Consider the following 14,291-nt stretch of genomic DNA (forward strand, 5'->3'; position numbering starts at 1 on the left):
GACGGAGACCATGCCTTTATGCCTGTGGATGCTGCACAGGCAAAATATTGCAAGCCCTTTTGGGATTGAATGACATTTTCTGATTTTATTTATCTACCGATATTTCCACACGAAGGGGTAACTTCACTTAAAATCGATTGAGTATCTTTTGATGAGAGTTTTGTCTTGAAAGTACTGAAAAAGTACAGACTAAATCTAGCTGCTGAGCCAGGCTATTGAGCATCTATCAATAATTTTAAGATGTGTTTTAAATGGCTGACTTATGCGAAATGGGGACATAAATTCTAGTATATATATATATTGTCTTCTAAACTTAAAATCTTTACTGCCACGCCATGAAGTTTAAAAGCGTAATTACATTGTCAATAGATTTTAATTAAAGTGGCAACAACTTTGTTAAATCTCTGACTGTGTTAGACGAAGTTAACTTTGTGTGACTAGCAAATTTGCTTCCACATTTTTGTTAAAGCTTCGCCCCCATAACCCCTTTCTATGTCAAAGTCAGCTTCCCTTTGTCGTTTATTTATTATTATTATTTGCTTAGGCTGTTATTGAGCTTATTTTTCTCTGTGTGCCCATGCTGATGGTTCTGGAGGTGCTTGGTTGGTGGCTCAGACAGGCACTTTAGAGCGTGTCAACCAGTGGCACTACCGAGCCAGAAAAGCGATGCTTTTTCAGTGGTTTCAAGAGAGGTTGTGGTGGCTAAAATGATGATAATAATGATGATGAAGATGATCTGCCAGCGTTGCGAATTATGAATGCTGTTTGAGGTGCCCAACTACAATGTAAAGATGAAGCTTGACTTTTCTAGAATTTATGGATAAAATTCCAGGAAACCTTAAGAAAATATCCTTCTTAAGTTCGTTAACTAAACTGTTTTTTTGTTTTGCCAAAATCTGACACTAATTGGACTTTGTCTTCCAAGGATTCTTTCATGTATTGTTGCACTTGAAACGCGATAATCCGTGGATTTGAATAGGTCATCAGACGCACATGTTGTATGCCCTCAACTAACCACTTGACCCACATCCTTGAACTCTAAAGTAAAACGCGCTTTCGGCGACCTTTTTGTGTGCAAACAATAAATAAAATATTTATGAAAATTGTGCAGAGCAAAAGCAACAACAACAGCAGCCCAGAAAAAAAATGCATATTAAGAGAGGCACACACACCCATTGTTTTAGCGACATCGAAGGCCAAGAAGGCCAATGCACCAAGTGTTATTACCAATATAGATGTACATATACAGTGTGTGTTTGTGGAAACACATCAAAGCACAATTCTGGAGAAGCTGACTGTAGGAATCTTCCCCAGGGAGATGATCATCTTCGAAGCCCATGAAGACCATTTAAAAATAGCAAAAATCAAACGAATCCCATGATTTTTCACGGAGGCTTGTCGCATGTCGCGTCTCACTGCCTCAACGATTTTCTTTTGGAGGCCGAGAACAAAAATACAAACACAAACAAAAATGAAAATAAAAATGAAAAAAAAATGGAAAAGGAAAAGGAAAATGGAAAAATCTGCGCGGGGAGAACAGAAAAACATGTGTCAGCTGCACCGCACCAAAGTATTTTATAAACTAATTCCAATGATGATTAAGTAGTTGTATACTTTTTGAAAAGTTTCTCTAAAAGGGTTGCACTAAGTAATCGCCTTAATGATGGAAACATGAAAAACTTTTAAGTAACTTTAAATACCTAAGGGAAAGGCTATGATTAGCACAGCCATTAATCGTGCTTAATTGGTTTAGTTATCAAATCTGCTCATTAACTCGTCGTATTCGAAGCTAAATGATTCTAATTGATAGATATCATAACTTTTATTGCCAATAAATTAATATTGTACATTTTTATGACATTTTTTATGGAACAGTTATAAATTATATTAGTTTATTAGAGCAATATATTAGCATTAGCCAACTCGAGATTTATAATGAATATTAGAGAGACTATTGTAGTGAATTTTTAGCTTGTGAATAAAGTTAGGGGAAATATTCTGCTGATTTTTAAAACTAATATTATTTCCAATCTGATTCATTGTTTCTTTATTCGTCTCATTTGGGTTTATTATTCTTTGATTTTGTCTTTGATTTTTATTCGGTTGTTCGTCGTTTAGTTGGTTGTATCTGAAATATCTAATTTTGTTTGTTTCTTTTTAAATATTTATTTATATTCAATGATATATTTTCCAAATATCATTGATTTCCTATTGATTTTCGTATGTGTCTGTGATTTATTTATAAGTCTTAATACTTATTATTTGGCTTTAATTTGTTGTTCGTCGTTCAGAAAGGAAAATGTATCTTATAATTATTATTCTATTCGTCTTTCAGTTCTTTCTTATCTATATTTTTAGAAATGTCTTTAACTTTACACTATCAATATTCTTTTTTTCCTATTTACAAATTATTATCTCAACAATTTATTAAGTAAGATCAGGAATATTTCTAAGATTAGATGTCATAAGAATAAGATATCTCTTTTTCAATTCCTTACATATTAAAGAGTCATATTTTAGTTTCCAATATGAAATCTACTCTAATTAACTAATTTTGTATCTTGTTTGGGCTGCTTAGCCTTCAATTAGGTTTGTATCTTAGAAATGTTTCTTGAAAGTACTTAACTAAGTTCCCCCCTCCTCTGTATTTTAAGTTGAGAACAACCCGCAATTGAGAAAAAAAAACTTACCCAAAAAGCAACAACGATTGTGTTGCAAGTTGACTTCTTCCTCCTTTTTTTTGTTTCCTTGTTCTGTATCTGTTGTTGTTATTTCGCCTGTTGTTGTTGTAGGTTTAAGATGCATAGATGGCTGTTGTGAGAGAGGCAGAAAAGAAGAGTGCGTTTTTAAGTGACGAACGAAAGAGAGAGCAAGTGCGTTGTAATTGAATGTTTGGCTTTTAATTAAACAAGAACTGTGGCACCCACGCCAATGGGCAGGGGGCGTGGCAAGCACTTCTTATGCCTTTCCACGTTTTTTTTTTTTTATCTTTATCTTTCTCTCGCTCTCCGTTTCTGTTTGATTCTTGTGCTTGTGCACTTTCTCTCTTCTTCCACTTTTTGGTTATCTAATCCGTGTAGCACGGTGACATTTTGCAACTTTTGAGGAAGCACTGCTAAGCGGAAGTTGTTGTTTTTGTTGCTGCCGCTGCTGCTGCTGCCAATACCGTTATTGATTTTTTGCGGCAGCTTGTTGTTGTTGGTTGTGGTGCTGCTGCTACTGCCGCTGCTGCCACAGCCATAAGCCAAAAAAAAGGCGTGTGTGGCAAAGAGACAGAGGAAAGAGGAGAGAGGGAAAAGCCAATGGCAAAGCGCCGCCTAAGCGCATCCATGGACAACACACACACACACACACGCACACATTTGCAGGTGGAGAACAGCGTGAGGAGAGGAAAACGGCTAGAGGGGGTGGAGTATCGAGAAGAGAGCCGAAAAGGCCAAAGCAAAACGAGTTAAGACGCAAGACAATGCAGATAAAGCCAGCAGCAGCAGCAACAACAAAACCAACAGAAAAACACGGCTAAGAACAACAATAACAACAACGTAAGGCGTCGCGGCACGCTCTTCTTTTTCATCTTCTCCTTCTTTATCATATGCGGCCAATGCATTTGTTGATTTTTGTCAGTATTTTCTTTTTAATTTGGAAAACTTAGAAATTTACCAGCTGCGTTTTTTGTAGTTTTCCTGTCACTTCTTTAAATGCGCGCGCGCATTTCCCCGACAAAAAAGAAAACAAACGTCCTAAGACACACAAGAAAACTTTACCAAAAAAAAAAAGGAGGAACAACACTAACACCGAAAAAAAAGAGTTAAATTCGTCGCGTTATTTAACGGCTTTCCCACTTTCCGACGGCGATTTCTTCGACTTGTTTGGATTGTTTGGTTTGGTTTGTTTGGTTTTGCCTTTTCGGTTTAGTCTGTTCTCAGCAAAGCGTTGCAGCCAAACTAAAGCGTCCGTCGGCGGGTCGAAACGAACCGAAACGAAACGAAACACGATTGGACGAACATCAGCGCCTAACGAAAGCACAATCGTAGAGATGGCCTAGCCAAGAGACGATAACTAATCGGCTTATCGAATACATTTTTCACAGGGCACGGGCTAATCAGCTGGCTTTCCATCAGCTTAAAGGCCAATGCGATTTTATAGTCCCAACGTACTAAAAAATATATTTAATAATTGAATCTCTGTCCCAATGCGCAATGTTCGTTACTTTCGTTCTAATGCTGAATGAAAACATCGCATTCATTCCCTCAAAATTCGCATTAATTAATTATGTGTGCCTTTTTTAAATAATTGGCTTCACACGCTTGAATTGAATATAAAAATAGTTCTTTAACACGATATATTAAATATATCCTTTTGAATATTAACAATATTGAAATTATCGAATTACACGAATATCGCTTGGAAACGCTATCGTATATCGAAAAACACAATTGGCCGATATGTACTAAAAGTACTAAAATTGGAATTTGAAATTAGCTTACCGCCAATAGTCAAAGCTTAATAGTTTATCACATGCATTTTGGTCCATGAAATGAACATACCTATTATGCAGCACAGTAAATACCAAAAAATTAATCAAAATTTGAAATGAAACACACGGTTTTGTATAATACACTTCATATAATTATGCAGGTATTAATATATGCAAGTATTTAACATTCAGTGGCGTATCCAGAAGAAGACTGAAGAGTCCTGGGACAACCTGTGAAACGTTTATATTTCAAATTTTTTCATAAACTATTATTAGCTGTGACTCAGTAAACTTCACTCTTCTTTTGTACACGCAACAATTACCAATATTTGTACAATCTTATGTATTTTGTCGGTTTTTTTTGTAAATCTGGTTGCTGAATGTTTAGCTCATACACACTAAAACTATTAAACTGATTTCGTTTGTTGACTAGCATTTAGTTATTTGCTTTTTGTAAACAGCATAAAATGTAACTTTCTTATTTATATGCCTCTAAGTAAACTAAATTATTGCACATTTTATTTAGGATTAGAACATAGTTTGCCACACGTGCCTGAGTGCGTTGGTGTGGATTTAAAAGATTCCTGCGGGCTGATCTGATCCGTCTGGATTGATGTCTTCAATGATATGTACGCTACGCTTTTGACTAATTGGATTTTTGGGTTTTTGGGTTTACGATCGATGCCCAAGTACTCATAGAGTAAAAATTTTGCCATAATTCATATTTTTATATATATAGTTGCAGTGATGGGAGTTGCTTATACTCTTGTAATCTAAATTAAAGAAAGGCTTTTCCAAATATCAGAAAAATATGTTTTACAAAAAATGAAAAATTCTAATTTAGAAAACTGTATTTTGACTAGAATATATTCTCTATTTCACATACATATTCGGATTATAACAATACTTTGATATTTTTTTAGAAAATCCTTTTTTCAATTCAGAAAACAATACCAATTAGGTTTAACTTCCTTTGGGTTCATGTTTAGGTACTCTTTTCTATACCTGATTTCAAAAAACTATCATTATGAATTTAGATCATCTAGGGATCTTCTAAGTTTGAACAATAATTTGAATATCAATTAAAAAATGACTTTTCCCATCGCTGCTTATTGTGGGTGTGCGTGATAGTGAGGGCGTATTGGTGTTTCTCTTCTTCTAAGTGTAGGGTAATTCGCTGTCGTTTCAAAACAGCAGGGCTCCAACCACATTGAGTGCCTGATGGTGTTGCTTTGGTTGTTGTTGTTGCTGCTGCTGTTGTTGTTGTTGATGTTGTTGGTGTGTGGTGTGAAACATGCTTGTGGTTGTTGTTGGCGATTTGAGTTCTTCCACTATAATGGCACCATTCTCATCCACCGTGTGATTTAATAGTAAATTCTCAACCTGCTCATCGGACAGTAACTCTTTAGGCTCTGAAGATCTGCAAAGTTAGGTTATTTCACGTTTATGTAATTGTTTTACATAGAGGGGAGTTTTATCAAACAAAAAACCATAACTGAGACACGACAAAGATAAACATGTGATATTTAGTGGATGAGAAGAAGGGTTAACAATTACAATGATTAACACGTAAAAAAGATGCAGTCGAAATGGCCGACTAAGAGATACCCGGTACTCTGATTATGACTGGATAAATAAGGTTTTACAATTAGTTTTTTTTTTTAATCCTTTTGGATAACAAAATATTTCAAAGGAAAATAATATATACAAATTTGGAAATTTTAGACCCAAAAATATATTAAAATTAAAGTTATGATATGATCTGTACACATGTTTCATGGCGAGTATCTTTAAGATACTTTTTTAAGTCAAATACAATATCGAATATGGATAATTTCCAAAACTAGAGTACTGGGTATTCAAAAACAGTTAACATTCAATTAGGAAGAGATAGTGAAATGGAAATGGCATGGCTTAGAGGGAGAAAGCAATGGTGTGTGTGTGTGTGGGAGGGAAAGCGATTTAAAAAGCAGTTAATGGAGTGAGAAAAATAACGTTCAATAACGAATTGATTAAACACAACAGATATTTCTCGATTTTGGTTTTTGCGTTTTGAGCAGTACATACAGAATTTGAGGTTAAAGCGAGTGTGCGTTCGTGCTTTTTTTGGTTGTTGTTGTTGATGTTTATCTTGTTGTTCTTGTTGTTGCTGTAGTTGTTGTTGTTGTTGTTTTAATTTAGTTGATGTTGTTGTTATTGTTGTTGCAGTTAGTTTTTTAAAAGATATATTAAGTGAGAGAGAATCAAAGTAGCAAAAGCAGAGACCAAATCAAAGCAGCCAATTGTTTATATTAGTAATTAATATTATTATTAATTTTTGCAGTTCAGTTTCATTGTTTGTTTGTTTGTTGGTTTGGTTGGATTAGATGGGTGCAAAAATTGCGTTGATCATCGCTGTTTCGGTAGGGTATTACTAAATATATATATATATATATATCTATATATATTTCGAAATTCAAATTGAAATTTAAATTCGGTTTTCGGATTCGGATTCTGATTCAAATGAGCTTGGTGAGGCGGCTCTGCAGCGAGTTGAGCAGACTGCGACCACCACCCATTGACCCATTACCGTCTACTGACCTGCTGAAGAGGAAAAAATCACCGGCACCGCCACCGGATCCACCGCCTCCTGAGCCACTACCGGATGAACCGCCACTGCCGCTTCCCCCGGTTACAGTCAAGGAGTCTGTTGCACCGCCTAGTAGTGCCTCTCCTTCCGCTCCACTATCGCCACCCATCTCAGATTCACTGTTACGCCGCTCCAAACTCCGTCCCACTTTCTGGAACCCATAGCTAAACACATCCTTCACCTTATCACCAGCATCGATTAGTAGATCCAGGCTTTGTCGTCGTCCACTGCCCTTGAAACTATTCGAGCGGGATAGCCACTGGCTTAGGCTCTGCTTCCGACTCATCTGCTGACCACCACTGGCTCCGCCACCACTCGACGCACTGCTGTCGTCCTGAAATATCGTTGTGCAGGTGACCTTGCGCTTCGGTTCATCAGACGACGAGGTCGAGTGCTGCGATTGGGCATCGGCATCCAGATGATTTCGACCCAGACCCAGACCGAGTCCACCGGATATGCCACCCGTGCTTTCCAGGCCCTGCTGCTCAAGCAGCGACTGATTCGAGTAGCTGGAACTGGTGCTGTCCGAATGCGACAGCCGGATCTCCGTCCACTGTTCAATATCGTTGTCCGCCGGAGCTCCACCGGCCGAAGTTGAGACGGAAGCGGATCCCGATGCCAGAGATCCGCTACCCGACTTCACCTCGTACGGTGCGTGCAGGCCCAGCGGTCCCAATCCGGCTTCCCCATCCGCTGCTGCACCAGTGCTGGCTGACTTGTGCATTCCACCGGCCAGTTTCTGCGGGAACGTAAGCACAGCCTCGAAATCGGTCAAGAGTTGTGGGCACTCGTGGTGACCCAGCCGCTCTGGCATGCGCAGGTACTCCTCCTCGGACGCTTCCTCGCCGAGATCTTGTTCTGAGCCCACTGCTCCAGCACCAGACACACTTCTTGCTAGACCCGCTGTCAACGTGTCCACCGCATCCACCTGACGCAACATGGCCTCATAGTTGAGCAGGTTATTGCGCTGCTGGCGCTGCCGGTGGATGTCCTCTGATATCTGCTCCAGGTTCTTAAGCGCCTCGTTGTACGTAAGCTTCGCCGCACTGACCTTCGCCTCCAGCTCGTTGACCCGAGTCTTTTGGGCCTTCAGCAGTCCATTGTAGTTTGCCCGGGTCTCGTAGTACGGCCTATGATATCGAGGGAATCCACCGGATTAGTGGTGATGCCTGATACATATGGCCAAATCGGCGATACTCACGAACAGAGGGTACAATACAAAGCGTGCATAATGCTAAAATATCTCAACAAAAGTAAATTGCGCTTGAGCTGCAATCTAAAAGAAAGAAAACAGAACGGAAGAAAGAGCAGTCCGCCGGGCAAATACGGAGCCAAAAAACAAAATAAAAAGTATACAAAAATTAGAATCAAATAAATAAGAGGTCAACTTAAAAGTTAAAGTTAACAAAATTAAAAATTGTATAACAAGAAAAGCTTAATTTCGGCAATTTTTTAATTCCAAAACATTCCTTAAGACATCTTTCTTAGATTGATATTTAAATGAGTTTATATTCGAATTGTCAAAAATGTGGTATCCTAAGAATCTTCGATGATTTTTGGGACAGATAAGAAAAATTATTCTCAAACTATGGCAACCGTTTTTAGAGCCGTTTCCTAGTTGGTTTTGAAACTTTGCTTTAAGTTCGGGATATATCTTTATCAACAAGTTTTGATATTATCTATTAGAACTATTTATGACGATTGGAGTTGTTTCGAAGTTCTGACTCTAGTAACCTCTAGTAAGGAATGATCTGTGGTTGGATTAAAATTTAAAACCCAATCCTAAGGTGTAAAAGATTCCTTGGAACTCGAAGATATTATGGTTGCCTTGCTTTTTCCCCGATTGATTTTCTTTAAAATATAATAAGATCTATGCGACAGATCTAAAGACTTTACCTGGAGGCTCTTAGCGCCTGTTTGAGCTGACCCTGCAGCTTGCCGACCCGGTTGTTGGCCACCTCGAGCTTTAACTGGCACATCTTGAGGGCGTTGCGGGTGTCGGTGACCTCCAATTGGGACTGATTCACTTTGCTGGCGGCATGGCTGAGCATCTCCTGACAAGCAGTGTCCAGTGTGGATTTCTCACCCAATCCCTGTTCGGCCAGATAGACCATTTCCTTGGCAGCGGCATGTATGGACTTGGCCTTCTCGTGATTGGCAGCCGCCATTTGGGTTTCCTTCGCCAATTGAGCGGCATAGATGCGAGATTCGTAGTACGGCTTGGCGGCATCGATAGAGTTACCGAGTTTATGGGCGGCAGCCTTAATCCGAACGACACTTTCAGCCAACAAACGTTTGAACTCGCACTTGGCCTCCTATTTTTTTTTGTTATTTTCGATGGGTTATAAGTAATAATGATAAGTAACTGGGGTAACTAGGGAAAAATCAATACTCGCCCACTCACATCGAGCTCCACCTCGTATCGGTTGATGTTGTCCGTCGCAGAGTTCAGCTTCTCCAGCTCGACCTGCAAGTGTCCCGAGAATTACATCGAATATATTTAATATATAGATGGATATATAATAGATGGCACCTACCTGGACCCTCGGATCCACGGGCGTGTTGCTCTCCATTGACATGACTGTTACCTGGAGATTCTTAAGTATTCCCTGATTTCACCGTGGAGTGCTGTGGATGTAGTGCAGCAGAGAGGCAGCGGGTTCGTTCAGTGGGTCAATTGTAGCTGCCAATTCGAATCATTTCCACGGCACATCGCAAATAGCAAAGCAAATCAATCGTGGAATGGAATCAAGTGAGCTTTTGCAACATTTGTTGTTGCGCAGCCACAGTTATGACAACACACACGGGGAAGCTTTTATTTTGGCCAGTAAAAAAGCTCCTGTCAGCTGCTTTTTACACTTGCTAATAATTTCGACCACCGCCTTCAACATCATCGATAAGTTTTTTGTAATCGCGTTTTTTTGAATTATTTGTATATTTTATTCAGTGCAACAAATATGTTTATGATTGTGAAATATATATATGTACAATACACTATGAAGCTCATCGGAAATGAAATTCAAAAAAGGCGGCAATCGTTAAGGATATATATAATTCCATCACGATATGTCGATACCAGGAGATAAGATTTAACCTATCGAGAGAAACAGCTGTGCGCCTGCCGATGGAACACAAACGATAGTTATGTTATCAATTTGATATCGAAGACAGGACAGACGGGCTCTAAACAAAAGTAAAAATATAATACACCAGCTGAGATGCAGTCGCGCAGCAAGTCCGATATGAAACCCATTCGAAAGGAGATCCTTAATCCGGGAAACGCCTACATAGAGCTTACTCCGGGCACTAGGGTGAGTCGACAAATCCCCTGGAACTGCCTGCATCCTGCAACATCTGCAGCATGAGCAAAACAGACAAGCCAGTGGCAAATTGGGCCAAGGCCGTCGATGTAGGCGTTCTTTGGTGGGTGGTACACACATCCTCATCATCATCGATATTACCCTTTTCCAGGTAAAGTTCCATTTCCAGACGCGCAAGGCTGGCAACAGTCGCATCATCGATGATAGCCGCAAAATGGAGAAGCCCATGGAACTGGTCTTAGGCAAGAAGTTCAAGCTGGAGGTCTGGGAGCTCATTGTTCAACAGATGTCCCTCAACGAGGTGGCAAAGTTCACAGTGCACAAGTCGGTAAGGCAGGCATTGGTATAGAGACTGAGTAACCCGATCCCTATTGACCCAATTTTCCCGGAACTTCAGCTCTGCGCTCAGTATCCATTTATATCGAAGACACTGCGGGACATTGGCAAGAAGCCCGAGGAACGACGTCATTGCTGCGGAATGACATTGCAAAACGAAGGCATTGGTTACCCCGATCTGGACGAGCTGCTTCAGAATCCCGCAGAGCTTGAGTTTATCATCGAGCTGATCTCGATTGAACTACCTGAACAGTATGAGAAGGAACGTTGGCAGATGTCCGACGACGAGAAGATGCTGGCCACCAGTACACTTCGCGAACGGGGCAATAACTTTTACAAGGCCAGCCGATTCACGGAAGCGGAGACCTGCTATCGGGAGGCCGTAGGCATTGTGGAGCAATTGATGCTCAAGGAGAAGCCACACGACGAAGAGTGGCAGGAGCTGGCGGCCATTAAGACTCCTCTGTTGTTGAACTATGCGCAATGTAGGTTAATAGCCGGTGACTTTTATGCCGTGATCGAGCATTGCAACGAGGTGCTCACCCTGGATCCGCGCAATGTCAAGGCTCTTTTCCGACGAGCTAAAGCGCACGCCGGCGCCTGGAATCCAATGCAGGCGCGTCGCGACTTCATTGATGCTTTAGCTTTAGACGCCAGCCTCAAGTCGACCGTGTCAAAGGAGCTAAAGTCCATCGAGGATCAACAGCAGGCACGTAACGTCCAAGATCGTATTCACATGCAAAAGCTATTCTAGAACATAAGTTGCGTCAATGTGCTGCTCATGCTGCTTGTTTATTGGAGCAGCTACCTGCAGCGCTAGCAGTACCTGTCACTTCCCTCTTTCCTTTCGCTGGCCGTCACCTTTGCCCATGGTCTCGTCCTGCTCTGTTCGCTTGCGAATCTATTCCTCTGCTGCTGGACGCTCAGGAAACTACTGAGAGCACTAGAGCGGGCCAGCTGGTGATTTTTAGAAAACCCAACACAATCAACTAAGGTACCACCACCTCATACTGTGAGAGCTGCATTTCGGAGCACAATATTTATTAACCTATACTCATCCTCCGCCTCGAATCACATTCAACGGTGTAGACTAAAAACGTCAGAAATGTAAAGTAAATGTACCCTCCAGATGCATGAGTGGAATCATGTGTGTATATGGAATGCAAAATGTTGTTCATGTAGCGTTTACCAAAACTAAAAATCAAATGTTTCACATTTGTTGTCCATAGTCATATGTGTATGTTTGTAAATGTATATCCCTATATGCGATATTTACTCGTAGCTAGAATCTATTCTAAAACTAGACAAATTGTATAAGATGTAATAAATGTGCTTTTGATGCTGTCTAATTGTTAAATGTAGTTTGAGACTTTATCGTTTGTATATGCATATGCGGTAAGCATGCATAACAATATGCATTAGCATAAGTGATTAAAATGTATACAAATAAATATCTGTACTCTCTAAATGGACAAAAGAACATCGCGAACATTCCCTTTTCTATGGGTTTTTTGAATGATTAAAATAAACCCTGATATCGTTTGTGGTTTGCGGCTAATAGACCAAAAATAAGCTTACTATCAAGCCCTTTCATGCGCCTTTCTAGCAGTCTTTCAAAAACAAAGATTTAAATTTAATTTCAATTAATTTAGAGTTGAAAGAAAAAACACTCTTTAATATTAAGTTTGATTTACTAATTAAAAATCACGATTAAGCGGCATCGTTAACGAGTAATATACACAATAAATACACAAGGATTACGAACTAGGAAAATCTTTGGAGACCAATAAGTATGTGAATGCCAAGGGCATTTAATCCTACAGCCGCCAAAGCCTGCTGCTGTTTCCACCGGTGGCGCCTTCGGCCTCGCCGCGCAGTTTGTTGTCGTCAGTACGCCAGACGAAGGGCTCCAGGCGGTCTTCGTCGTCCAGGAAGTTATTGATCGCCTCCAGACTGGCAATGTTCTCGTGCAGCAGTGAATTGCACCGACTTAACTGATGCGAAACGCTCCGGATCTTGGCGAATTGTTCAGCGTACGAGGCATATGTCTTTTGCATGTCCACGAACCCGGCGAATAGCGTGGTGATCGAATTGCTCACCACCTTGGTACGTTCAACCAAATGATTCTGTTCACTGGCCACATAGCTGGCGCACAGATTCAGATGCGTCTGCATGCGGGCACATATGTTTACCAGATGCTGCGAGTGCAGTCGCTCCAGAATCTCTGCATCTCGCGTATAGGTGGCCGAGGTGATGGATTCGCGCAGCACGGGAAGGAATTGCGGTATATTGCGCAGTCGTGCCAAATCGAGATCTACATCCTCCCCAGCATCGCTTGCACCAGGACGCACAATTACAATATTATGACTGGATGCTGTAGACTGCGGTCGCTTTGGTTTAACGGCGCTGGTGATTCCACCTGGATGTGACTTCCTGGCCGCCGCCCGACTGGCACTGCTCTGCTGCAGCATGTGTGCCGGCTTGCTGCGAATTTTTGGAGAGTCACCGATGGGCCGATCTGTATAGGAAACATATGGCAGGTCAGAGCAGACGCTTAAAGGTGGTGATGGAGGCCTGCTTAGCTCGGACCCGCCGGGAGACGCTGCCTCGGCGATGATCTGCTTGCTAGCTATCACAATGCTAGCTCCTGGTGCACCACCAGTTCCTGCTCCTCCAACTGGTCCACCAACTCCTCCTCCAGCCGTCTGTTGGCGATGACCAATTCCACGTCGTTTGTTGGCCGCCGCTGTGGCCGCCAGCATCATGGAGCTCCCATCGGCAAGGGCTCCATTTCCAGCTCCCATTCCCGCCCCAGGCGGCTGGCGACCATCGAAGATCTCGTGGCCATCAGCCTCCGCCCGCTGCTGTGAATGCTCGGCGCCCATTTATCGATCCGATTGATGGAAATCTCGACTGAAAGTCCCAAATCCTTCTGGATTGATGCTCCTGGATGACTGGAGGTATCACTGCTGCTGTCCTTGGCCCACCTGCTACGTCATTTCCATAGGTCAAAACTTGGGGATTCACTCCTAAAACAAATCGATGCGAAATCCTCGAAGTCAATCTCAACAAAGTACAAATAAGATCCTAAAAAATTCCCAGCGACGATATTGAAACGCACTAACGCATTCTTGTCTTACGTTAGTAACGTTACGTTACTCTTACGTCGGTATAAAGTACAGTTGATAAGCTGACTCCACTGCGACTCCATACCTAAGCTCTTTTGGAGAGTTAATTTAAAAAAGTTTTGAAATTCAATTTGCGGAATTCAGTTATTATAATGCCAGAGAACAGCAAAACAAATATTATCATTTTAAACGACACAAATTATGGTTTATTATGGGAATATATATATCTGTGTTCCCTTTAACTATAATAACTGCAATAGTTTCAAAATCAAACAAAAACGAAAAAAAAGTTTGAAATATCTTAATATCTTAAGTTTTTCACTTCTTATATTTTACTATTCACAAGACTTTAAAGACCACGACTAACGGCAATTCAAAAATAATAATGAACACATCACGAA

The 14,291-nt window shown here is 40.9% G+C and overlaps 4 protein-coding genes across 13 annotated transcripts in view; 1 reads left to right on the forward strand and 3 right to left on the reverse strand.

Moving 5' to 3' along the window:
* LOC108102955 (Ca(2+)/calmodulin-responsive adenylate cyclase) overlaps nucleotides 1-4,018 on the reverse strand; it is a 33,499-nt gene extending 29,481 nt beyond the window's left edge. For 5 of the 8 annotated variants that reach the window (XM_017208244.2, XM_017208243.2, XM_017208242.2 and 2 more), the window contains exons 1-2: nucleotides 3,661-4,017; nucleotides 2,691-2,811 (exon numbers count right to left, since the gene is read on the reverse strand). The gene's annotated coding sequence lies outside the window, so the exon portion shown is untranslated. Of the gene's footprint in view, nucleotides 1-2,690; nucleotides 2,812-3,660 lie in introns of all 8 variants that reach the window. The other 3 variants (XM_017208238.2, XM_017208246.2, XM_017208245.2) reach the window with 1 other exon arrangement.
* A 588-nt stretch (nucleotides 4,019-4,606) lies between these two features.
* On the reverse strand, nucleotides 4,607-9,966 carry LOC108103008 (SH3 domain-binding protein 5). 3 transcript variants are annotated; one of them, XM_017208331.1, is made up of 6 exons: nucleotides 9,644-9,960; nucleotides 9,511-9,573; nucleotides 9,003-9,421; nucleotides 8,308-8,382; nucleotides 7,058-8,236; nucleotides 4,607-5,897 (listed from the first exon to the last, which is right to left on the reverse strand). In XM_017208331.1, the coding sequence occupies exons 1-6, from the start codon at nucleotides 9,683-9,685 to the stop codon at nucleotides 5,663-5,665; spliced, it is 2,013 nt and encodes a 670-aa protein (XP_017063820.1). In that variant the 5' UTR covers nucleotides 9,686-9,960; the 3' UTR covers nucleotides 4,607-5,662. The 3 variants fall into 3 exon arrangements, 2 of the variants coding, with proteins under 2 accessions (XP_017063820.1, XP_017063821.1); XR_001772199.2 differs by having other exon boundaries at nucleotides 5,788-5,897; nucleotides 6,545-8,236; nucleotides 9,644-9,966; XM_017208332.2 differs by lacking the exon at nucleotides 8,308-8,382.
* Nucleotides 9,967-10,272: 306 nt separating this feature from the next.
* Nucleotides 10,273-12,242, forward strand: LOC108103018 (AH receptor-interacting protein). The gene is made up of 3 exons (XM_017208343.1): nucleotides 10,273-10,417; nucleotides 10,578-10,754; nucleotides 10,824-12,242. The coding sequence occupies exons 1-3, from the start codon at nucleotides 10,325-10,327 to the stop codon at nucleotides 11,514-11,516; spliced, it is 963 nt and encodes a 320-aa protein (XP_017063832.1). The 5' UTR covers nucleotides 10,273-10,324; the 3' UTR covers nucleotides 11,517-12,242.
* Nucleotides 12,243-12,409: 167 nt separating this feature from the next.
* On the reverse strand, nucleotides 12,410-13,826 carry LOC108103017 (BLOC-1-related complex subunit 5). The gene has a single exon (XM_017208342.1). It carries the CDS (start codon nucleotides 13,645-13,647, stop codon nucleotides 12,580-12,582), a length of 1,068 nt encoding a protein of 355 aa, XP_017063831.1. The 5' UTR covers nucleotides 13,648-13,826; the 3' UTR covers nucleotides 12,410-12,579.
* Between the last annotated feature and the right edge of the window lie 465 nt (nucleotides 13,827-14,291).

Source organism: Drosophila eugracilis, unplaced genomic scaffold (assembly GCF_018153835.1).
Source record: "Drosophila eugracilis isolate 14026-0451.02 unplaced genomic scaffold, ASM1815383v1 contig_2153, whole genome shotgun sequence".
In the NCBI taxonomy this organism is placed as follows: Eukaryota; Metazoa; Arthropoda; class Insecta; order Diptera; family Drosophilidae; genus Drosophila; species Drosophila eugracilis.

Excerpts from the sequence above, each read along its gene's own strand:
- LOC108103008 (XM_017208331.1), bottom strand. The coding sequence starts at position 9,685 with ATGTCAATGGAGAGCAACACGCCCGTGGATCCGAGGGTCCAG. Across the intron at positions 9,574-9,643 it reads CCGTGGATCCGAGGGTCCAG|GTCGAGCTGGAGAAGCTGAA; the intron begins GTAGGTGCCATC and ends GGACACTTGCAG. Across the intron at positions 8,237-8,307 it reads TTGTATTGTACCCTCTGTTC|GCCGTACTACGAGACCCGGG; the intron begins GTGAGTATCGCC and ends TCGATATCATAG.
- LOC108103018 (XM_017208343.1), top strand. The coding sequence starts at position 10,325 with ATGCAGTCGCGCAGCAAGTCCGATATGAAACCCATTCGAAAGGAGATC. Across the intron at positions 10,418-10,577 it reads AGCTTACTCCGGGCACTAGG|GTAAAGTTCCATTTCCAGAC; the intron begins GTGAGTCGACAA and ends ACCCTTTTCCAG. Across the intron at positions 10,755-10,823 it reads AGTTCACAGTGCACAAGTCG|CTCTGCGCTCAGTATCCATT; the intron begins GTAAGGCAGGCA and ends CCGGAACTTCAG.
- LOC108103017 (XM_017208342.1), bottom strand. The coding sequence starts at position 13,647 with ATGGGCGCCGAGCATTCACAGCAGCGGGCGGAGGCTGATGGCCACGAG.